At 38.4% G+C, this 26,436-nt stretch overlaps 1 protein-coding gene and 1 long non-coding RNA gene across 14 annotated transcripts in view; one reads left to right on the forward strand and one right to left on the reverse strand.

Annotated features, from left to right (window-relative positions):
* Positions 1-26,436, reverse strand: part of anks1aa (ankyrin repeat and sterile alpha motif domain containing 1Aa) — a 133,527-nt gene that overhangs the window by 92,202 nt on the left and 14,889 nt on the right. For 7 of the 13 annotated variants that reach the window (XM_087306307.1, XM_087306301.1, XM_087306297.1 and 4 more), the window contains exons 2-4: positions 17,043-17,123; positions 15,187-15,343; positions 9,652-9,708 (exon numbers count right to left, since the gene is read on the reverse strand). In XM_087306307.1, coding sequence (XP_087162433.1) covers positions 9,652-9,708; positions 15,187-15,343; positions 17,043-17,123 — 295 coding nt within the window. The remainder of the gene's footprint in view (positions 1-9,651; positions 9,709-15,186; positions 15,344-17,042; positions 17,124-26,436) is intronic. The other 6 variants (XM_087306306.1, XM_087306302.1, XM_087306305.1 and 3 more) reach the window with 1 other exon arrangement.
* On the forward strand, positions 20,536-24,959 carry LOC147838124 (uncharacterized). Its single transcript, XR_015523023.1, has 3 exons — positions 20,536-21,705; positions 21,788-22,700; positions 22,745-24,959. It is a non-coding gene; the product is annotated as an uncharacterized LOC147838124 (long non-coding RNA).

Here is a 26,436-nt window from a genome sequence, read left to right on the forward strand (position 1 = left end):
AATTTTTGCTGCTGCTAAAATGACCACAGATCAATTTTAACCTGTAAATAAAAATAAATGAATAAATAAAAATTTCTAAATAAATGAATAAAAGAATAAATAAAATAAATTTGAATAAATAAAAGACAGAATCTGCAGACATTTGTAAAACTATTAATAATAATAATAATAATAATATTAATAATAATAATAATAATAATAATAATAATAATTATTATTATTATTATTATTATTATTATTATTATTATTATAACTATTTATGCAGAAGGGTTTGGGGTTTTTATGTGTGTGTGTTTTGCTGTTTAAATATCCACAGATTCATTTTGACCTGCAAGTAAATTAAATTCTGAATAAAATTAATTGGAACACATAAAAGATAATCTACAAACATGTTTTGCTATTTTTTTAATTTTGTGTAAAATAAAATAAATACAATTAACATAATTACTATTAAAAATTACAATCAATAAACACATTTTTTAACTGATGGGTTAAAAAATGGGTTAAAACTGTTTTTAATGATGGGTTAAAAAAGTGAGTTTAAAATAGTTTTAAAACTGGGTTATATATGGGTTAATTTTTTTAATCATGGGTCAAATAGGTTAAAAAATTATTTATGGGTTACAATGGGCTAAAATGGGTTATAAAAAGGTTAAAATTAGTTAAAATCTTTTTTTAATTATAGGTTAAAACATTTTATTATGAATTTAAATTTTTTTTTTAAATTTTTGTTATGGGTTAACTATGGATTAAAAATTATGATAGGTTACAATAAATTGATTAAAAACTAATTTTTGAATTATGGTTAAAAATTTGGTCATTTTTTATTATGGGTTTTAAATGGGCTAAAATTGGTAACTTTTATATTAAAGGTTTGCAAATTAGTTAAAGTAGCTGTTGTTCTTGTTTTTTAATTATGTTTTTATAATTATGGGTTACAAAAAAGGATAAAAAAATAAATTATGGTTTAAATGGGTTAAAAAAATTTTAATTAAGACTTTAAAATTTGTAAAAAATAAAAAATAAAAAAATAAAATAAATAAAAAATTAATTGTGGTTTAAAAATAAAATCAGAGTGTGCTGTTTCCGAGTGTTTTCACACACATTAGAGTCTTCAGCCAAGGCTGATATGTGGTAAAGCTGTAATTCGTTGCATTAAACCCAGCTTTCAGCAGAACTGCACCAACAACAACATTCAACACAGATAATGGAAGATCACCACGATTCCACACAAACCCCAGAAGCAGAAACACCGCACTGAAGACATGTGAATTACACCAAACAAGTAAAGGAGGAATCATTTACAGCGCTTTACTCACCCAATGATCACAACGAGAGAAGCAGAAAACATGCAGGACTGAGCCCATGCAGAACACACACACACGCACGCACGCACACACACACACACACACACACACACACACACTGTTCTAACACACTGTCTTTCTTTCAGCCTGCTGTTCTTTATTCACTGTGATGCTGTGAGGTGGTGTGGATACAGCACACACTCATCCAGCTCAACAGCACATCACTGAGCTACAGCAAGCTGCACTGCTGCAGTCATGACCAGCAGAGGGCGCTCTCACATCTGCTCTGACTAATAACTCCAGTGTGTGTGTGTGTGTGTGTGTGTAGGTAGAGCAGCAGATGTCTGATCAGAGATGAAGAAGGCCGTGAAGCCTCTGGGCAGACGGCAGCTGGTACAAGCCACATCACACTCTCTGTCTGTGTGTGTTTCTGTGTGTGTGTGCGCGAGTGTGTACACGTTTGTGTTTTGTGTATCTGTGTGTGTATGTGAGAGAGGGAGAGCGTATGTGTTTTGTTTTGTGCGTGTGTGTGTGTGTGTGTGTGTGTGTGTGTGTGTGTGTGTGTGTGTGTGGTCAGAGTGATGGTCAATGAGACACACAGAGAGCAGAACAAAACTCCACCTGCCGTTTCCCCACAGACAGAACAAACAACACAAATACTTTATTCTGCACACACACACACACACACACACACACACACACACACACACACACACACACACAAACACACACAGCAGATTATTTATACAGCTGTCAGATCTTCTGATGATGGTGAGAAGGAGCAGTGTGTGTGTGTGTGTGTGTGTGTGTGTGTGTGTGTGTGTGTGTGTGTGCGTGTGTGTGCGTGTGTGTGTGTGTGTGTGTGTGTGTGTGTGTGTGTGTGTGTGTGTGATTTCTCTAAAGAAAAGGAGAATACAGTCTAGAACACACCAGCTGCACTACACACACTCATATGTGGACAAATGAATGGATGGATGAACGGATGGATGGATGGATGGATGGATGGATGGATGGATGGATGGATGGATGGATGGATGGACGAATAAATGGATGGATGGATAGACAGACGGAGGGATGGACGGATTGAAACAGACAGAAAAAAGGATGGATGAAGGGATGAATGTATAGAAAGACGGATGGAAGGAGGGATGGATGCATGGATGGATGGAGGGAAGAAGGGATGGACAGATGGATAGAGGGAAGTATCGATGGAGAGATGGATGTATAGATGAAGGGATGGATAAAGGAAAGGATGGACAGATAGATGGAGAGAAGGGGTGGAAAGATTTACACACGACACTGCTTCACTGATCAAACAATAGTAACTCCACTACAAATATCTGATCATTTCCTTCTGTCTCTCAACATCCACATTACTCCTGAGCCGCCACACACTCCAACACTGGTTACCTTTCGCAGAAACCTACGATCTCTCTCACCCAATAGACTATCCACCATTGTTTCAGACTCTCTTCCTCCATCTCGCAAACTCACTGCACTTGATTCGAACAGTGCCACTAATACACTCTGCTCCACACTAGCATCATGTCTAGACCGATTATGTCCTCTTGCATCCAGGCCAGCCCGTGCCAGTCCTCCTGCACCCTGGCTCTCGGATGCTCTCCGTGAGCATCGCTCAAAACTTCGGGCTGCAGAGAGAATTTGGCGGAAAACTAAAAATCCTGCACATCTCTTAACATACCAAACTCTTCTGTCCTCTTTCTCAGCTGAGGTTACTTCTGCAAAGCAGACGTATTACCGTCTGAAAATCAACAATGCCACTAATCCTCGCCTACTTTTTAAAACATTTTCCTCCCTCCTCTATCCTCCTCCTCCACCCGCATCCTCCACACTTACTACTGATGACTTTGCTACATTCTTCTGCACCAAAACTGCAAAAATCAGTGCTCAATTTGCTGCACCTACAACAAACACGCAAGATACAACACCAACACCACACACACTCACCTCTTTTTCTCAGCTCTCTGAGTCTGAGGTGTCCAAACTTGTGCTATCTAGCCATGCAACCACCTGTCCACTCGATCCCATTCCCTCTCATCTCTTGCAAGCCATCTCTCCTGCAGTCATACCAACACTGACTCACATAATTAACACATCTCTTGACTCTGGTTTATTCCCCACTACATTTAAGCAGGCTAGGGTAACCCCACTGCTAAAGAAACCCAACCTGGACCATACGCTACTTGAAAACTACAGACCAGTATCCCTGCTTCCATTCATGGCCAAGATTCTGGAGAAAGTAGTGTTCAATCAAGTCCTGGACTTTCTTACTCAAAACAATCTCATGGACAACAAGCAATCCGGCTTTAAGAAAGGCCACTCAACTGAGACTGCCCTGCTCTCGGTCGTGGAGGATCTCAGACTGGCTAAAGCAGACTCTAAATCATCAGTCCTCATTTTGCTGGACTTGTCAGCTGCTTTTGACACTGTCAACCACCAGATCCTGCTATCTACGCTTGAGTCACTGGGCGTTGCGGGCACTGTTATACAATGGTTTAGATCTTACCTCTCTGACAGGTCATTCAGGGTGTCTTGGAGGGGAGAGGTGTCCAACCTACAGCATCTAAACACTGGGGTACCTCAAGGCTCTGTTCTTGGGCCACTTCTCTTCTCCATCTACACATCATCTCTAGGACCAGTCATCCAGAGACATGGATTCTCCTACCACTGCTATGCTGATGACACCCAGCTATACCTCTCTTTTCATCCTGATGATCCCTCGGTTCCAGCTCGTATCTCAGCCTGCCTGTTGGATATTTCACACTGGATGAAAGATCATCATCTTCAGCTGAACCTCGCAAAAACGGAAATGCTTGTAGTTTCTGCCAACCCGACTCTACACCATAACTTTTCAATCCAGATGGATGGGGCAACCATTACTGCATCCAAAATGGTGAAAAGCCTTGGAGTAACGATTGATGACCAACTAAACTTCTCTGACCACATTTCTAGAACTGCTCGATCGTGCAGATTTGCACTCTATAACATCAGAAAGATCCGACCCTTCCTATCTGAACATGCAGCTCAACTCCTTGTTCAAGCTCTTGTTCTCTCCAAACTGGATTACTGCAACTCTCTACTAGCTGGGCTTCCAGCTAACTCTATCAAGCCTCTTCAACTGCTCCAGAACGCAGCAGCACGAGTTGTCTTCAATGAACCTAAACGAGCACATGTCACTCCGCTGCTAGTCCGTTTGCACTGGCTGCCAGTTGCTGCTCGCATCAAATTCAAAACTCTGATGTTTGCCTACAAAGTGACTTCTGGCCTAGCACCTTCTTATCTGCACTCACTTCTGCAGATCTATGTGCCCTCCAGAAACTTGCGTTCTGTGAATGAACGTCGCCTCGTGGTTCCATCCCAAAGAGGGAAAAAATCACTTTCGCGAACGCTCACGCTCAATCTGCCCAGTTGGTGGAATGAACTCCCTAACTGCATCAGAACAGCAGAGTCACTCGCTATTTTCAAGAAACGACTAAAAACTCAACTATTTAGTCTCCACTTCACTTCCTAAGCTGCAATTGCCTCTTTGAATATCACACTAACTGTACAAAAAAAAAAAAAAAATACTAATACTACTAATACTTCCCTTCTTAGACTTTACAGACCTGAAACTTGCCTTTAGTACTTATTCATTGTTGCTCTTAGTTGTGTAAGTTGCTTCCTTGTCCTCATTTGTAAGTCGCTTTGGATAAAAGCGTCTGCTAAATGACTAAATGTAAATGTAAATGTAAAGATAAAGGAAAAGAGGGATGGATGGAGGGATGGAAAAACAGATGGATGGTGGGAAGGAGGGATGGATGGATGGATGGATTAAGAGCAGAAGGAATGGATGGATAGAGGAAAGGATGGATGGAGGAGATGGATGCATGGATGGATAGAGGGAAGGAGGGATGGAGGATTAGAAAAACAGATGGATGGAGGGAAGGAGGGATGGTCAGATGAATGTATAGACAGATGGATGGATGGATGGAACGCATGCACACACTCCTAAGAGAATACTACATAGCTGTGATTAAATTATATCATGGAAGAAATGCGCACACACACACACACACACACACACACACACACACACACACACACACACACACACACACACACACACAGCCTGTGCGTGTGTGTATTATTCTGGAAGCGCTCTGATGATGATATGCAGCATGTCAGGTCAGCGCACATGAGGACGTGTGAGGATAATCAGAGCTGAAGCAGAGCCACCGCGTGATGTCACACTGATTACATCATCAGGGGGAGGGGCCATTACATCATCATCATTACATCATCACTGTGTGCCCTGAGGGAAACAGCAGAGGAGAGGAGAGGAGAGGAGAGGAGAGGAGAGGAGAGGAGAGGAGAGGAGAGGAGAGGAGAGGAGAGGAGAGGAGAGGAGAGGAGAGGAGAGGAGAGGAGAGGAGAGGAGAGGAGAGGAGAGCGCTGCAGCCGGCAGACTGATGCTCTTACACTAAACACAGAGCACAGAGAACAGTCACTGCACAGCTCTGTTTGTTTAGATTTCCTCTTGACCATGTTTGTAAAGCATGCATTTGTTAGCCTGATTTTTAATAAATAAATATTGAATAATTTCATATATTGATATCATATATATGAGAGAGAAAGTGTGTGTGTGTGTGTGTGTGTGTGTGTGTGGCCTTGACTTCTGCTGTATATGCTAATGAGAATTATGAGTACATATGTTTAAATGTCTTTAAAATGCTGGCATTGTGGCGCAGTGGTTAGCACTGTGGCCTCACAGTAAGAAGGTCTCTGGTTTGAGTCTCGGCTGGGTCAGTTGGTGTTTCTGTGTGGAGTTTGCATGTTCTCCCCGTGTTGGCGTGGGTTTCCTCTAGGTGCTCTGGTTTCCCCCACAGTCCAAACACATGCGCTATAGGGGAACTGGTTAAGCCATGTGTGGATGTGCATGGGTGTTTCCCAGTGATGAGTTGCAGTTGGAACGGCATACACTGCATAAAACATATGGTGGATAAGCATCCAGCAGATGTTTTACACAGTAGATGCCTTTCCAGCTGCAACCCAGTACTGGGAAACACCCATACACACTCATCCCCATACACATGAGGCCACAGTGCTAACCGCTGAGCCACCGTGTGGCCTCTAAACAGAAACTGTGGGACGAATATAAGAGATTACAGCATACAGGAGGGGGAATATCACTGACTGTGTGCTTCACTTTAAGGCGTTTTCTGACAGAACTCAGACTCCAAAACAAGCAGAGACTGACAGCAGTGAGGATCTGTTCCTGTCACACATCTGAACACACATCAGTCATGTAGGAGCACACACACACACACACACACACACACACACACACACACATAGAGAAAAGCCTTCAGACAGGAGGTAATCTGTCTTCACTGCTGCACAGCTGATGTGATTTTAAAGAATTAATGTCATGAAGATCACGAGTTGTGACTCTCACACACACACACACACACACACACACACACACACACACACACACACACACACACACAGTCTGCGACTGATAACTCCAGCCACATCTCCACTCCTGCAGAACACTGATGCTATCAAACATTCTACAGTGAGAAACACACACTGCTGCTACAGTAGATCAACAGTTCAGAAATTCAGCTAAACAGCAGGAGTGTGAGGATGATGACTGATTAAGATCATTACTCTGGAGGGCTTCATTCAATATTTCATTATTTGTTCGCTTATTTGAGTAGCAAGCCAATCAGGAAAGAAACAAACCGATGTTTAAGCGTTTGGCAAAAGGGTGTGTGCTACTGAATCACCTGTCATACTGTGCAGATCACATTAATACAGCTGCATGACATCAGAATGTCTCCTCTTAGTTTAGTTTGATATTTCTGCTCACATGGAATGCTGGAATGCTTTCAGTCCATTAGGGCGGGGCTATCAGTCCATTAAGGCGGGGCTATCAGTCCTGAAGGGCGGAACTATCAGTCCTTTAGAGCAGGGGTTCTCAAACTTTTCAGCTCGCGACCCCCAAAATAACAATGCCATTGACTCGTGACCCCCAATATCCTCTGAGGTGGTTATAAATACAGAAACCTTGCATGCAATGACGCAGACACACCAATAAACCAAAGTCTCTTCTTCATTTTATTTTTTTTTAATGTATGTCAGTGCTGTAAATGTGCCAGAAAGTTTAACCTGGTCTTAAAAAATCAATCTGCTGCATCTGACGCTATTACTGAGTCTTTAATATAATGTAATTACCTGAGGGGTCGCAATCCAATAGAACTAGTCACTATAAGCTTACAAAGTTACTATTTACAGTAGTGTATATAGTAACTGTAAACGACAAATTTTTTAGTAGGTTATGGATTAAAATGGTAATTCTTATGGTTTAAAAAAAATAAATAGATTTTTGGAAATCACCAGGCGACCCCTCCTTCATTGTCCCGCGACCCCTCGGGGGGTCCCGACCCCCACTTTGAGAACGACTGCTTTAGAGCAGGGCTATCAGCCCTTTAGGGCGGTGCTATCAATCCTTTAGGGCGGGGCTATCAGCCCTTTAGGATGGGACTATCAGTACTTTAGGGCGGGGCTATCAGCCCTTTAGGGCGGTGCTATCAATCCTTTAGGGCGTGGCTATCAGCCCTTTAGGATGGGACTATCAGTACTTTAGGGTGGGGCTATCAGTCCTTTAGGGCGGGGCTTTCAGTTCTTTAGGGCGGGGCTTTCAGTCCTTTAGGGCGGGGCTAATCTTGATTAATCTGAATTCAAATGCTGATGTATATCTGAGCTCAACAGATATTGAAGTAAATGATGAAAGTCTCTTCATTTTCAGGTGAATTAAACCTCTGTAAATCACTGAACTCCAGGCCACTAACAGACAGCTGACATCACGCTTAATGCATAATCATCATTAAATCCTAAAACAACAGACACAATGCACAATCTGTGGGAGGATCCATCTACAAACTGGACAGAGGATTAAGAGCCAAAAAAAAGGACTTCAGATTATGATGATGATGATGATGATGATGATGAGGAGGAGGAGGAGGAGGAGGAGGATGATGATGAGGATGATGAATATTTTGCATGTGCAGAACATCTTGCACTGCGCTTCTCTCTGACACTGATGTGAGTTGACAGATACACTGAAAAGCTTCTTGACTAGTGTGTGTGTGTGTGTGTGTGTGTGTGTGTGTGTGTGTGTGTGTGTGTGTGTGTGTGTGTGTGGCACAGCAGGTATGCTGGAAATACTATTCAACAAGCACAAAACGCACACTTCATTCCAGCTCATGAATTATTCATGTCTCTCTCTCTCTCTCTCTCTCTCTCTCTCTCTCACACATACACACACTCTCTCACACACGCTCACGCACCATCTAACATGTGTGTGGAGTTTGTGAGCTTCACAGCAGATGATTTATAAAGTGTGTAAGTTCTTCTAATCCAGCTGAAAGGTCAGACACACCTTGTTAATATGGTTTACATATTTAACAACTGGTAAAGGGGGAAACACTATCAGCTCTGAGACGATGTTTGCCCAAAAGTCTGTCTACATGTACACTGAAATAAGATTGACCGTCTAATTTGCATATCATGTATTCTAATTTGCATATTTCTGTTTGCTGGTAGTGCAAAAACAATTAATCAATAAAGATACATATTTCATTATAATTAAATAAACAAATAAAAATAAACAAAAATAAATAAATAAAGAAGTATTTATTATATTAAAAAATAAAATAAATAATTAAAGCATATAAAAAATACCAAAATGCAGAAAGATTATTTAAAAATGCATTTATTTATTAAAATAAACAAACAAATAATATAAATAAATAAAAAGTGTGTGTATGTTTGTTTACGTGTGTAAGTGCGTGTGTGCACATTAGCGTGTGTATAGGTTTATATGTGCAAGTGTATGTTTGTGTGTGTACACATGTATGTATGCGTGTGCGTATTAGTGTGTATGTATATGTGCAAGTGTATGTGTGCATTTATGTGTGACCACATTTGTGTGTGTGTGTGTGTGTGTGTGTGTGTGTGTGTGTGTGTGTGTGTGTGTGTGTGTGTGTGTGTGTGTGTGTGTGTGTGTGTGTATATGTGTGTGTGACATTTCGTGTTCATTATGATTATCAAACTCTTCTGGAAACCTGTTTGAAATCCATCATTATTTTTTGCAAACTGCATAAATTACACATTTCATATTTAACAGTCAATGTACGCACACACACATGCACCCACACACACACACACACACACACACACACACGAGGAAAAAGGGAAGCGGCACACCATCCCGACAGAAACCAGACAAACCCAGACATTAGGTACGGAGTGAAGGTCAGAGGTCATTGATACACACCTTGGCATTAATATAGGGGTCAAAGGGGCCGCAGCGTTTGAACTCATCTACAGAACTCTGGGAGAGGGAGAAAACGTGTTCAGACACACACACACACACTGAACAGGAGTGTTAATAGACCCACAAACACACTACAGGCTGGCAGATTGAGTCCGCTGAATGACACATCCGCAATCAAAACAACCACTGGAGAACATCAGGAGGAGAGTTCAGAGATTCCACATCAGCCATGATCATACAACTGAATATCCTTAACCAACCAATCACACGGCGGAGAATCAGCCAGCCTTCATGACAATGACCAAAGATGAAATGAGACACAGCATGCTGCCAATGTTTGCAGACAGGAAGTGATTTCAGCTGGAGAGATCATGACGTGAGAAAACATGCGCTGTGTACAGAGACAGTTCTGCACAGAACAATATACAACAGCTCTTTACAGACCGACTCCTACAGTATAGACTGACTAACGTAGAACAACTCTTCATAGAATGACTATATAGAATAGAATGGCTATTATACAATGACTCTATATAGAACGACTCCATATTAAAAGACTTTATAGAACGACTATATAGAATGACTATTTTAAGACTATATAGAATGACTTCTATAGAATGACTCTATATAGAATGACTATTTTAAGACTATATAGAATGACTCTATAGAATGACTATATAGAATGACTATTTTAAGACTACAGTATATAGAATGACTCTATAGAACGACTATATAGAATGACTATTTTAAGACTATATAGAATGACTCTATAGAATGACTCTATATAGAATGACTATTTTAAGACTATATAGAATGACTCTATAGAATGACTATTATATTACTATTAAAATGACTATAAAACGATTATTATAAAACAACTCAGTATATAATTATTTTATTCATTATTATTTTAGAATGACTATATAGACAAACTAATGTAGGATGACTCGATATAAAATGACCATATAGAATGACTATTAAAATGACTATTGTAGAACGACTATTATAAAATGAATCTATATAGATTGAATATTATAGAAAAACTCTATATAGAATGACTATTATTGTATAACTCTATATAAAATGACAATTAGAATGACTATTGTAGAATGACTGTTATAAAAAGACTCTTTATACATTGAATATTACAGAATGACTATATAGAATGGCTATTATAGAACGGCTCTATATAGGATGAGAGGGAATATTATAAAATTATTATTTAAAATGACTAATAGAACGACTCTATAGTTATTCTTTAATAGTCATTCTATATATATAGAATGATCACTATAGAACGACTCTATATAGAATGACTATTAAAGAATAACTATATAGAATGACCACTTTAGAACGACTCTATATAGAACGACTATAGTAGAATGGCTCTGTATATAATAAATATTCGAGAACAACTCTGTTTAGAATGACTATTTTTAGAATGACTCCAATTTATAACTCTAATTCTATACGCCACACACACCGTCATATACAGCATGACTAATGAACTATAACAGAATGTGATCTGAATGAGCCGCTGCAGGGAAACAGCATAATCCAATTAGTGCTAAACCTGAATCATGCTTTATATTAAGGGCTTGAAATGCAGTCCACATGTAAAGCAGACACACGTGCTGTAAACACACACGACACGAGAATCTGCACGCTCACAAATATGAGGATCTTTGTCTATCATTCAGTCTGTGTTTATTCACTTCTGTAAATGTGTGAAAATAGATATTCGTTCAGTTTTAATATTAATATCAGAAACATCCCTGCATAATATGACTTATATACAGTCCTTTAGTAGATGTATTATTAGATGAGAGACTTGCTTTGTTTACCAAACAAGTGGATCTAACTGGATTTGCACAGCCAGCCTTAAACGCAAGTTAAATGTTTTGTTTTTTTGTTTGACATTTTTCGCGACTGTACCTCCAAAAAGCACTCGATAATCATCAATATCTTTGCTATAAAATAATATAAGAGGCAATCAGAAACAGTTCATGACAAGCCTTTAATGGACTCTAAAAGAATCATTTTTACAGATATGTGCGCTGCTTTCTTTTTGCTGAATTATTGTCATTGTTAATAATCCTTTAGGGAAACCAAAATCCACATCATGATCTCTTCAGTACATTATAAATCAACAGAAAAAGCAACAGTCAATGCTTCTCTCCGGCTGTTGTTTCATTTCATTTTCGGACATTAGATGCTAAGAGAAATCAATGAGAGAAGCTGTTGAATGAAAAGCGTGCTCATGTGTCTGAATAACCCTGAATGCATCACGGCAGGAGGATAAAAGCATTAAAGTCTCTTCAAATTATGCAAAACAGGAGACAAATTAGGAGACAAACGCTTTCGGCTGTCCTCTGGGGAAATCTCAGACAATACAAAGCAACCCTGAGCGCTAATAATGAAGCCGGTACAGGTGCACATGAATATTCAGATCCATTTACTCACATATAGACAAATAAATAAACAAACAAACAAACAACAGCTTTAGAAAAGGACGGTCAGCGAAAACCATGAATGCTACAAACAGCATGAACACAGCAAACCGCAGTTAAGCATGACTTTATAAATGCTTCCTAAAGGTTACAGAACTACTGTTCACATGCATCATTAGTGTAGGTTAGCTTATTACCGTAAAGAAGGACGTGGTTATGTCTGATAACAGTTCAGCAGATGTTTCTGAACACCTAAAAGGGCTTTGGACTGATGTTAAGTACATCTATACATGTCTTTTTTCCATATTCCTTCTGTCTTTGAAATATAAAGTGCACTACTGAAGGTAACACATCATTCACACATTTAACATCATATTTTAATATAACATTTCACATTTATTAGGAAGTTAGAAATTTGTAAACATTAAATGACAAATCTATACTCTATAATAGAACGACAATCATAGAACAACTCTATATCCAACATTTATTATCGAACAACTATTATACAACAACTCTGTATAGATAGAATGACTATTATAGAACGACTTTTATAGTATGACTTTTATAGAACAACTATTATAGAAGGACTATTATAGAACAACTATTGTAAAATGACTTTATATAGAAGGACTATATAGAAAGACTTTATATACTGTAGAACGAATATTATAGAACGACTCTGTATAGAACGACTATTATAGAAAGACTTTTTTTAGAATGACTCAATATAGTCTAACTAATATAAAACGACTATTATAGAATGATTATTATATAAAGGGACTCTATATTGAACTATTTTGAAAGCACTATTATAGAATGACTATATAGAACAACTATTTTAAAATGACTTTATATAGAAGGACTATATAGAAAGACTTTATATACTGTAGAACGACTCTGAATAGAACGACTATTATAGAAAAACGTTTTTTAGAATGACTCTATATAGATTGACTAATGTAAAACGACTATTATAGAATGACTATACTAGAATGACTCTATATAGGACTATTATAGAACGACTCTATATAGAAGGACTATTATAGAACAAATATTATAGTATGACTCTTTCTAGAACAACTATTATAGAAGGACTATTGTAGAGCAACTATTTTAAAATGACTTTATATAGAAGGACTCCATATAGAAAGACTTTATATAGAACAACTATTATAGAAGGATTTTATATAGAATGACTATATAGATCGACTATTATAAAACGACTATTATAGAATGATTCCAAGAGAAGGACTATATAGAACAACTATTATGAAAGCACTATTATAGAACAACTACATAGAATGACTACAATAGAATGACTCTATATAGAATGATTATTAAAGAGTGACTACAACAACTCTATATAGAGCGACTATTATAGAACGACTATTATTAAATGACTATTATAGAACGACTTAATATATAGGAGAACTATATAGAACGACCATTGTAGAAAGACTCTATATAGAACAATTCTATATAAAATGAATATTATAGAACAACTATTATAGAACCACTCTATTTAGAGCGACTATTGCAGAAAAACTCTATATAGAACAACTCTATATTGGACTCTATATAGAATAATTATTATTATAGAACGACTTATATTCGTTATAAGTTATATTTGGAAATGTTTTAGGTTTTAGAAATTTGTAAATTTTACAAAATAAAAAAAAATCAGCTTTAATTACTGAAAATGACTACAAGAATCAGAGAAACTGAGAGTGTTCAAGTGGTCTCTTCATTTTTTTTAAAGTCATATACCTACATGTCAATCTGACAGTTCACCATGAAAACAAAACCGAAATCTGTACCCAAAAATCACAGGTAAATGTAATTATTTCAGTTTTTCTCAACTCAACCGTTCTGCCTACAGTAATCCAGTGTGTGAGTTTCCATTACTGCTGAATGAAGCATGCTAAATCACCACACCAGAACCAGACTTTGCATTTCCTTCCAAATTTACATTAAAGCCAGTTATTCATTAGCAGTTATTGATCAAGTCTGTGAATGTGGTTAATCTGCAACACACACACACACTAAACACACTCTCCGCTCAACATTAACCCAGCGCAGACCATCAGAAGCACTCTCAGACTGATGTGCAATGAGTTAAAGCACAGTCACTGAACTGATGTCAGGCTTTACTCAGTGTAAATGAGAGCAGTGTGAAGAAGAGGAAGCAACTGTTCTACTGATAAACTGCAGCTAATCTGGAGATGAGTCAAACTTACAGACTTTACACACACGCGCACACACACACACACACACACACACACACACACACACACACACCCTCACTAGTCTACATCCTCCAGAGCTCCACGGCTGATCTCAGAGAAGGTCAGTAACAGCAGTGTTTACAGTAGAGATGGACAGCAGTTCCTCTGTATTCTGACTCATCTCTCAGACTCAAAACACTGCAGACAGGAAGAAGTGCTCATTTAGCGTGATAAAATAGCAGCAGATTGCATGTTTTAACAGTAAAAGCACAACATTACAGCAGTGAACGCTTCACAAGTGCTCGAACCATTGCTCAATTTGTGAGAGTTTTTCTATTCGCGTGCATTAGAGCTCTCTCATGTACACAAGTTTTCCCTGCTTTCATTCTTAATGAACAGCAACACTTCAGAATGCAGGATCATCTGCTGGCATGGATTTGCAATCAATAAATGTGATTGTAATGGAAGCCAATGGCACAAAAACAGCTCCAACATCACCAAAGGGGAGTCAATCTGAACTGTGTTGCTGAGTTTATGCCAAACTTCAAATCATTTTCCCAAAATATGCATCAAAATCAGCTAAAATCATCACGTCTGCTGAAACACAGAGAAAGATGAGGCCAAATTAAGCCTCAAAATCAGCCCAGAGTGGATGAACGACCCAACAGCACACAAGTGTTAATGTTAAGCACACTGTGCACCATATATCTGTCGGTTTACACAGGGCTTGTAGTATACACAACTGTTTCTGCAGATGCACACACACAGGTGTCGGTTCAGTACTTTGTATGTGTGTGTGTGTGTGTGTGTGTGTGTGTGTGTGTGTGTGTGTGTGTGTGTGTGTGTGTGTGTCAGACCTGTTCGTTGAGTTTGGGGTGCGATGGCCCCTGATGGATGAGCATTTTGACGATGCGCTGGTCTCCTTTCCAGGCCGCCAGATGCAGTGGGAAGCAGCCTTTATTATCAGCGATGTTCGTCAGAGCTTCATTACGCAGAAGCAGCTCCACAACCTCACTGACACACAGATAAAGACACAATTATTATTGATTCTTCTTCAAATATTCCCCAAATGCTGTTTCTCAGATTGAGGAGTTGTTCTCAGTGTTTCCTCTAATGTTTGTTCTTCTGGAGAAAGTCTGATTAGTTTTATTTGGGCTAGAGTAAAAGCAGTGTTTAATAGTGTTAAAGTCATGTTAAGCTCAATATTATTCACCCCTTCAGCAATATTAGTGTTGGATTGTCTCCAGAACAAACCACTGTTATACAATGACTTGCCTAATTACCCTAACTTTACCCTATTTAACTTGATGGTTTCAATTTACTTTACTCCCTTTTACAGTTTTGAATGAACAAAAATAGATGTTTTATTTAGCCTGTAAAGTAATCACAGAGCATTGTGTGCTTGTAATGATGTTTCACAGGCTGCATATACAATAATTTTAACGCCAAACAAGATATATAGCTTATATTTCTGTAAATTATAATATTAATGAAATAAAATATGGTGTATTTGATGCTTTTTAGTCGACGTAACCTCAATGAACTTGCATAAAGTGCTCGATTTAAAGACTAAAATCTGGTAGTCTACTAAAGGAGGTCTAATCTTCTCATTTATGGCCCCTAAACTATGGAATAGCCTTCGGCTCAGACACACTCTCTAGGTTCAACACTAGATTAAAGTTCTTTCATTTTAGTAAAGCACACACACACTGCAGCACATAACAGTATGATGCATGAATTTGCTCTATTCAGGTGAGTGGGCTTGACAAACCACCCGTAGGGCACACTCCTCTTGTCCTAATGCAGGCGTTCTGTTAGAAACACTCATGTGCTTTACATGTTTGTTTCTATAACAGCTATTTTCATTTATAGCACTTCATTTTTGCATTGATATTTAATGTCTCTTGTCGTTTTACACTATGAACAGAAGCTACGCTAACAGTTTTTCTTTGTTCTCTCTATTTCCACCTGGGCGTGCTCATCCCGAGGCTCCTAAAGACTATGCAGCACCATTGATGCGGTCCAAGAACTGTGAAGAGATGATGCCAACTATAGAGCACTTCTAGAGGTCTCCATAATCCTGGACCAGGCCGTATCCAGAGCAGATGCCGTGGTGGTCATGCAAGAGTAGAAAGCATGAGACTGATTCCTGAATTGCATTGAACCATTGAGCCAGCCTGAACACCCGCCAGCGACTTACTCACACCTGCAGCTTCTCCACAATGGATGTCCAGCGCTCTCCAGCCTCTGGCGCCTAGACTGCAGCTCTGCACAAGACGTTTGGCCAGAGGAGAAATGGTGGAGCCCAACAGAACCTGGTGTCTCTCCGGGTCTCTCTCCTTCACTTTGGTCAATTGGTGAAGTTTGTTCCTCCACTGTCCTGCTTGGTGTGGGTCTTGTGGAGCTGTGCATGGATGGATTTGCTCTTCAGTGTTTGGACTCTCAGCAGTGAAGGTTAAAGCACACTAAACTGAACTGAACTGAACTTCAGCTCTGAACACTGGACTCGCACCGCTTCAGTTCACTAGGACTTCAGTGTTCAGCTGCTGACACACACTCTACACTGTAGCAGCGCTGGAGGAACACAGATGAACTGAAGTGTGTGCAGTCAAATGTAAACAGATCAGCAATCAGGGGGCTATCCAATCAGAGAAACACATGAGGTGAGCAGGTGTAGACAGGTTAAAGTGAATCAGATATCTTTGAGTCTCACCTGTGTCCATTGAGAGCCGCGTGGTGTAGAGGAGTGTATCCAGTGCTGTCCACACAGTTCACATTCGGGCCCCTCCAGATACTGCAAAACAAGCAGCACAGTGTGTGTGGATTAGAAGACGCACAATGCATAGACATACAGCTGTGTTTCCATCCAAGGATGCTAATTTAATTCAGGAGCAAAAGCGGTATATCACATATTCAATTAGAAAACTCTCCAGAGCCACACTAATGTGGGGAAGTCTGAAATCAGTACAGCATGTAAAGGCTTCACTAGGGTAATTAGGGTAAAGTTAGGGTAATTAGGCAAGTCATTGTATAACAGTGGTGTGTTCTGGAGACAATCCAACACTAATATTGCTGAAGGGGTGAATAATATTGAGCTTAACATGACTTTAACACTATTAAACACTGCTTTTATTCTAGCCCAAATAAAACTAATCAGACTTTCTCCAGAAGAACAAACATTAGAGGAAACACTGAGAACAACTCCTGAATCTGAGAAACAGCATCTGGGGAATATTTGGAGAGGAATACTAAAAATGAACAGGAGGGTGAAATATTGAGACGTCAGCTGAATTTCTCCATAAATAGTGAAGAGTCCTTTAAGATTTTCCTGCAACTGATTGAAAACTCACTCCCACAGAGAGTTACTCTGAACCCAATTAATTGTCCTCAACCACATTCACTCTAATCTAATTCCAGCAAGAACATTTACAACTCGCTCCAAATGCTCCAAAACACACACACACACACACACACACACACACACACACACACACACACACGCACACACACACACACGCACACACGCACACACGCACACACACACACGCACACACACACACGCACACAAGCAGCAGCAGCACTGTAAGATGAAACAGAGAAAAACATGTCGAGGATCAGGAGCAGTGATGAGGAAAGGAGACAGCAGCTGGAGGAGAACAGCAGGAGCACGTGCTCACTGTCAAGACAAAGAGACACAAGTGAAGACACACAGCACAGGAAAACAACAACAACAACAGAATACTGAGGAGAGTCTCTTACTCCAGCTCTGCTCCAATCACACTGATGGAGAAAAGCCTGAAATCTCCTGCACTCATTACACCAACACACACACACACACACACACACACACACACACACACACACACACACACACACACACACACGCACACGCACACGCACACGCACACGCACACGCACACGCACACGCACACGCACACGCACACACACACACACACGCACACACACGCACACACACGCACACACACGCGCACACACACACACACACGCACACGCACACACACATACGCACACACACATACGCACACACACACACACATACGCACACACACACACACACACGCACGCACAAACGCACACGCACACACGCGCACACGCGCACACACGCACACACACGCACACACACGCACACACACGCACACACACGCACACACACGCACACACGCACCCCCATTTTCTGTTTAACGGAGAGCAGATTTCTCCAACACGTCTTATCCTAATAGCTTTAATAACTCATCTCTAATAGCTGAATGAATGTAAACTGTAATTGATGTCAGCAGAGATGCGATATATAAAATAATATAAAATAAATATGAAATTGAATCAGATGATGTTAATATAAATGTATTTAGCGTCAGGCACATATTGAACATCACACTTTAAACTCAAAACTTTCAGCGTTTCATCTGATTATGCAAGTTCTGGACACCCGAACATGAAGATAAAGAAATATCCCTCAATTAAATCTGACATCATGTTGACCACACGGGCAGCTCCGGCCTGCTGTGCACTATTGAGCAGGCGCCACAGCAAGCGGAGAGCGGAAACAGCTTATTTTCCCCTTTATTTCTGCTTCTGAATCTCATTATGGGATCTTGATCTTAACCCAGAAAAGTGTGAAAAGATGACTTTTTTTATTAGTGTGCAGTGTGTGTATAGTGTGTGTTCTGCTCATGTGTAATAGTGTGCAGTGTGTGTATAGTGTGTGTTCTGCTCATGTGTAATAGTGTGCAGTGCTGTATAGTGTGTGTTGGTGTTGTATATTACTCTACAGACGCCTTGCAGCACATGTTCTGCTATTCTACACTCTTATTCCTCTACATATGATCTCTTATATTATTTCACACCACTAAAATGTCAATAAAAGTCACTTTGTTAAACTGTAGAGTTGAATTATGAGCATCAGGAGTGGACAGAGCAGAGATCAACATCCCATAATGCAGTTCACCCCCATAAATAAACAGAAAATGCTAAGTATAATGGCTTTCAGAGCTGAAAACAGCAGATAAATAGCATCAGCTCTTATTAACAATGCCTGTCCGAGCCCTAGAAACGGCCATGGAGGAACAGAGAGATGTCTACCCAGCATGCTGTGCTGTTAAATTGAATTCTTGGAGTAGTTTTGGAAACGGTTGGAAATGTTGAAGGGCGGGAGAAAGAAGAGATGGTGGAATATCCCTAACATTACACTATTAAATATAATAAATAATAAACTACAGCAGTTTAAATGAGGGTTTCTAAATGGAGAATAAAACTATAAAACAGCAGTTCACATTTACAAAACTGTGCCAAGCGCTGTAAACAATGAATATCTGACTTCAGCATTATTTCTTAGATAAACAGGAATGTTCACTGAGCTGTTTCTGAAATATCTGCACACATATTACAGTATTTATATGCTTTAGCAGAGTCTAAATCTGACATACAGCAGCTTTAACATGTAAATCACTGGCTATTGATCTGCATCTGGTGTGAGCACACTATAAGTCAACAGCAGAAACCCTCCGATGTTGAAGAAAAAAAGGCTTATTTGGCCTGAAGTCACACATCTCTGCCTGGAAGCCAGCAGGGAAACACATCCATTCAGCAGCCGGATTAAAATAATGAACAGACAGAGAGAGCCACCTTACATAAGAGCTCTCATAATGTCAACATTTAAGCCATTACTGGAGGAGAAGAAGCTCTGCATGTGGGAAAACCGCAGTGCTGGGAAAAGTGCACATCCACTCATCACGTAAAGTGGCCAAGATCAGCCTCGGTCAAGAAAATACAAGTTCTTTTAGGAGGACATGATCATAATTTAACTTGAGCAACAATTCACACCATGAACTACTGGCTTTTTACTTGCCTGTTATTAAGATATGAACTGTACATTAGCACTTGTGATTGTTTTAGTCGCACACATGATCTTTTATACAAGCACAGAATGATCTTTTTACATCCCTAATCCTACACAAAACCTAAACCCAACTACTACCTTATGATCTATTATAAACAGCTTACTAACAGTTCTGATCTCTATTGGAGGTTCAGTGTCAGTATGGCTTAAATACACTATATATATATATATGTGTGTGTGTGTGTGTGTGTGTGTGTGTGTGTGTGTGTGTGTGTGTGTGTGTGTGTACAGTTAAAGTCAGAATTATTAGCCCCCTTCAAATTTTTTCTTCTTTTTTTTCTTCTTTTTAAAATATTTTCCAAATGATGTTGAACAGAGCAAGGAAATTTTCACAGTATGTCTGATAATATTTTTTCTTCTAGAAAAAGTCTTATTTGTTTTATTTCGGCAAGAACAAAAGCAGTTTTTAATTTTTTAAAAGCCATTTTAGTGACAAAATTATTAGCCCCTTTAAGCATTTTTTTTCTCGATAATCTACAGAACAATCTACTGTTATGCAATAACTTGCCTAATTACCCTGACCTGCCTAGTTAACCTAGTTAAACCTTTAAATGTCACTGTAAGCTGTATAGAAGTGTCTTGAAAAATATCTAGTAAAATATTTTTTACTGTCATCATGGCAAAGAGAAAATAAATCAGTTATTAGAAATGAGTTATTAAAAGTATTGTGTTTAGAAATGTGTTGAAGAAATATTCTCCCAGTCAAACAGAAATTGGGGAAAAAATAAACAAGCGGTCTAATAATTAGGGGGGGCTAATAATTCTGACTTCAGCTGTATGTGTGTGCTAAGAATTTAGGAATGAAATTAGTTGACCGGTAAATTAAATGAACCTGCATTTTGTCTAATAGATCAAACGGAAAAGCATTTATTTGACCTAAAGTGTCATAAGACCTGCAGAAAGTGTGTTAGAGTTGAGTAAATAAAACTGTGATCTTATGGGCTGTAATTAACCACTGCTTCCTGCGTCCTGTGTGAAAGCCTAAATACATCCTTGTGAAATCAGCTTTTCTTTATTTTATTCTTGGAAATAGGCCTAAATAAATTTTGCGGCACTCTTAAAGATAATCTGATGCATGCTTAACCGTGCCATAACACTTCCCGAATGGAGAAATGCCTTATAATAGGCTTGGAACACAATGAGAAGATGAAAATCGCAATAAAAGAAACGGACGAGACTAAATGTAACATTAAACGAATCTGCGAGTCTTTCAATCAGAATTAATGAGATTTCTCACTGGGAGATATGAATCTTCATACACTTGAGGAGTCTGGAAGACCTTAATAAAGTGTCATCATAATAAGCCTCAACCCCAGGGTGTGCGTCACCAGCACTGGAGGATCATCTTCATCCTCTTACGCTGCACTCGACACTACACAAACTAATATGAGGATGAAGCGAGGGGCTTTTAAAGGAGGAATGTGGGAATGGCCAGTAGTTGGACGATAAGACTCTGGCGGTAATGGCTAATCCTTCATTTCCTAGTAAGCCTCAAAAGTTTGAAAATAATCATCAAAATAGAGCAGTTCAGCGCAATTTAGTGCAACTTAAACAAAGGGAGGTGAAGTAGTGATGGAAAGAGGAATTAAAGGAAAGAGATGACTAGGGCTGAACGATACATCGACATAAAAATCACATGAAACCAAGAGAGAGCCAGGAAACAGCCGTCTATGGGGAATGATTATAGTGTTTATAGGATAAACAGGGGATTAAACTGCTTTTGTTGCTCTAAAGTTTGAAAATAATCATAAAAATAGACTTGTTCAGAACAATTTGGTATAAAAGAGATTAGGATGACTAGGGCTAAACAATAAATTCATATAAAATTTGTATAAAACCAAATGCTCCCTAAAGAAACCCAGAAAACATCAGTCTTTATAAAAAATCTTCATCAGAAATCTTTATAGTGCTTGTAGGATGAACAGAAGATTAAACAGCTTTCATTTCTCAAAAGTTTGAAAATATTGATAAAAACAGACTCGTTTAATGCAATTCTGTCTAATATAAATCAACATCAAATCTACATACGACTAAATACACCCAAAAAACTAAATAAAATAGCAGTCTATGGGGAATCCTTAAAGTGTTTTAATCATAAAAAGAGACATATTCACTGTAATTTGATGTAAACCAATGGAGGTAAAGCACTGACAGAAAGAGAAATTAAAGGATAGTGATGTCTATGGCTGAACAATAAATTGACATTAAATCAACATAAAACCAATTACATCCAAATACACCCGAACCCCATCAGTCTATGGCAAATCCTTATAGCATTTGTAAAATAAACAGAAGATTAAACTGCTCTCAATTCTGAAAATAATCAGAAAAGTGTGTTCACTGCACTGTAAATCCCGATAAGTGAAGGCAACTCAAACCATTAGAGTTCAAAACCTAATCCTAATGAGTACTGTGAACTTAATAAATTTGAGTAAATGAAGCAATTTGAGCACAGTAAAACCCGATAAATGAAGAGAACGCAACCCAACTGAGCACAGTAAAACCCGATAAATGAAGAGAACGCAACCCAACTGAGCACAGTAAAGCCCAGTGAGTTAATGCAACTCAAACTGTTTGAGGAAACCGATGGCTACAAACCATTTGAGTTCAAAACCTAATCCTAATGAGTACTGTGAACTTACTCTGTTTAAGTTGAAGTAATGAGGTATTTAATTAACTCTTCACCTTCAACACTGAGCTCAAAACTCTTTTTAAATAAGTAGAATTAACTTTCAGTCACTTTTGAGTAAACCACACTCAATTCATTGATAAAGTTGGGTTTTACAGTGGCAATATGTGAGCATTTACTGTACAGAACTTGTCAGTGAACTATGAAGACAAAAAAACACATTATTAAAATAATCCTTCATTAATCATAATCAAGTTAAAATGTTCAATTAATAAAAGATTATATTTTAGACCAAACCGCCTGGCCCTAATATTGCATATATGTCTACTATCATAAAGCACTATTGTAAACCAATAACATGAAGACAATAAAAGAAACGGGAACAGGTGAGGACATGTTCAGCGCAGGAACAGATATCTTCTTGAGCCAATTAGTGTAGTGGTGAACACTGTACAGGGGATTATCCATATCCACGGCACAGCGCCAAACGGAGAGATACACGCTGCCCACTGCCAGGCCATTGGAGTTTAATTAAGTGTACTGAACCCGGTGCCAAAAGCAGAAGCATCCCTGGCACACGCTCATCAGATCTCCCTCATCATGCAGTGTCTGAGGGCTGTGCACAGATTAAACCTATACAGAGGAGCATTGGCTCAATAGGACTGGAGAATGGCGGGAGAGGATTATTAACACGATAGCACACCGAAACATAGAGCTGAGGGCAAAATGATGCAAATATTTCTCAATATTTACAACTTTTCACAGTATTTCCTCCAATATTTCTTCTTCTGGAGAAAGTTTTTAATTGTTTTAAAGCCATTTTAAGGTCAATATTATAAAAAATTTGTTGTCAACGAATGCGGTCACATGACAAGATACACTGCTGTTCCCACAATGGAGGAGTAAAAAACAGACAAAAAAGGAACCTTCATTTTTACATTAAATGCTTAAAAGCAGAGGGCAACTTTTAATTAAGCTAATTAAAGATCAATAAACTCGATGCGTGGCCCTTTTTTTTTTAAAGTATACTGTTATACATTACTAATAGGGTTTTACATGGTTATAATAAGCAAAACGCCAAATAAAGTGTTTTGCTTTAAATCCGATAACACTTAATAAATAATCGGCCAACTAATCAATGATTAAAATAATTAAAAGTCAGATTGATTTATTCAAAATTGATTTTTATCTATTTATTAAGCAAAACACAAAACTTTTTTCATCCGATTAATTATTAAAATAATTGCCCAACTAATCGATTATTAAAGTAATTAATTAAAGATTAATAAAATTGATACACATTTTGTTTTTATCTGATTAATCAATAAATTGCCCAGCTAATCAATTATTAAAGATCAATAAACTCGATACGTGTCGTTTGTATTTTTTAATATACTTTTATACATAGGTACTGCCCACATGGTTTTATACAGCTATAATAAGCAAAACAACAAATAAAAAGTTTTGTTTAATCCTATTAATCCAACTAATTAAATTATTGATCAAATATTTGCCCAAACTAATCGATTATTAAATTAATCAATTAAAGATCAATAAACTTGATACATGGCTTTTTGTATTTTTAAGTATACTTTTATACATAAATATCACCCTGATTCACAGTTTTATAAAGTTATAATAAGCAAAATGTCAAATAAAATCTTTTATTTTCATCTGATTAATCGATAAAATAATCAACCACCTAATCATTCATTCAGTCATTTTCTTGTCCGCTTAGTCCCTTTATTAATCTGGGGTCGCCACAGCGGAATGAACCGCCAACTTATCCAGCAAGTTTTTACGCAGCGGATGCCCTTCCAGCCACAACCCATCTCTGGGAAAACCCACCTTAAATTAATTAATTACAGATCAATAAACTTGATGTGGCTTTTATACTTAAGTATACATTTATACATAAATAATACTTATTTAAACTTAAAGTTAATTTCAGTATGCTAATGTACTTCAAACTGAATATTGAGTAGGAGGCGGGGTTTTCTTTATGCACATTATTCACTGGTAGCAAACTAACAATACCAGGGGTGTGGCTAAGAATATTGTGGGTGGAGCTATCAAACTGATACCATCAGAGAAGGAGCCAATGCAAGCGCAGAAGCAGATGCTTAAACTACGATTGAACACTTAAATAATAAATCTTATTAAGTGGATTAACCTGTACTGATTAATTGTTACTCTAAAGAACAATGATGTGTGCTAGCAAAAGAAACATTACAAATGTTGATTTCACACAGATTAAATGATTCTGTATACTGTGTAAACCAATACTGGCACGAGTTCTAGATAAACAGCGCACACTTATGCAAAATGGGAAGCACCTTTGGAGAATTGAGTATCAGTGGCAGACTTGCTAACACATGTCTGATATTAACCGAATTATTAAAAGCACTAATGGGTTATTATGAGCCCAACAGCATCTGTGAGTGTGAAATAGGCCACGGGTGACCGTTTTAGTAGTGCTCGAGCCAGAAAATAGATTCTGTGCAATTCCAGAGAGAGGAACAAACAGCCAAAACACTGCTGATCATATTCCTGAGCACGCCAGAGCACATTCAATCAAAAGAGCTCTCAACGGATGCCAAATATTGCTTTATTCCTGTAATGTTAGTCTGTGTAATGCATAAGCATGCTTCAGTGGTCCAATCTGATCCATCTGAATTCAGTTCCATCTAAATGTGTTAATCTAGCTTGTGTTGATTTGAAGAATGTTGAAATATCGCAATACTCAACAGTGCACATGTCTCATGCAGCACTATTCACCATATTCACCACATCTCCTCCGGCCAGCGTTTCATTTCTGCATTAAATTTGGAGTGACCACAGGTGAGAGTCAGTGACGGTCATGATATTTGTGTGAATAAAGCGACCCACTTCTCTCCTCTGGAAATAGAAAGCTTCTGTTCCAGTTTACAGGCTACAGCTAGACCAAGCTTCAGGTTGTAGTGTCGAGAGACTCAAACAAAGTGTAGCACACAGACTCAAGCTGAGCACACGAGCACTGACACATTTCAACAAGCCGCAAACCAAGAGCCAAACAAATACGAGGAAACAAACATGACATTTAATTTAGCAGAGATGCTAAGAACATCCTTTACTCAAGGAAAGGTACAGATATTCTGGTAAAAGATGATGCACTGACTTCACTTTTCTACTCAAGTAAAGACGTCTGGCCTCAAATATGGACTTAAGTGAAGAGTATCCATTACTGCTAGCTGCTTTAGTTTCACACTGCTAACCAGAGCTCACATTATAGACAGTCGAGGTGTAAATTATTCACCCTCATCTGAATTTCTTTATCAGATATTTCCCAGATGCTGTTTCTCAGATTGAGGAGTTGTTCTCAGTGTTTCCTCTAATGTTTGTTCTTCTGGAGAAAGTCTGATTAGTTTTATTTGGTCTAGAATAAAAGCAGTGTTTAATAGTGTTAAAGTCATGTTAAGCTCAATATTATTCACCCCTTCAGCAATATTAGTGTTGGATTGTCTCCAGAACAAACCACTGTTATACAATGACTTGCCTAATTACCCTAACTTTACCCTAATT

Source organism: Danio rerio, chromosome 23 (genome assembly GCF_052040795.2).
Source record: "Danio rerio strain M-AB ecotype USA chromosome 23, GRCz13ab, whole genome shotgun sequence".
Taxonomy (NCBI): Eukaryota; Metazoa; Chordata; class Actinopteri; order Cypriniformes; family Danionidae; genus Danio; species Danio rerio.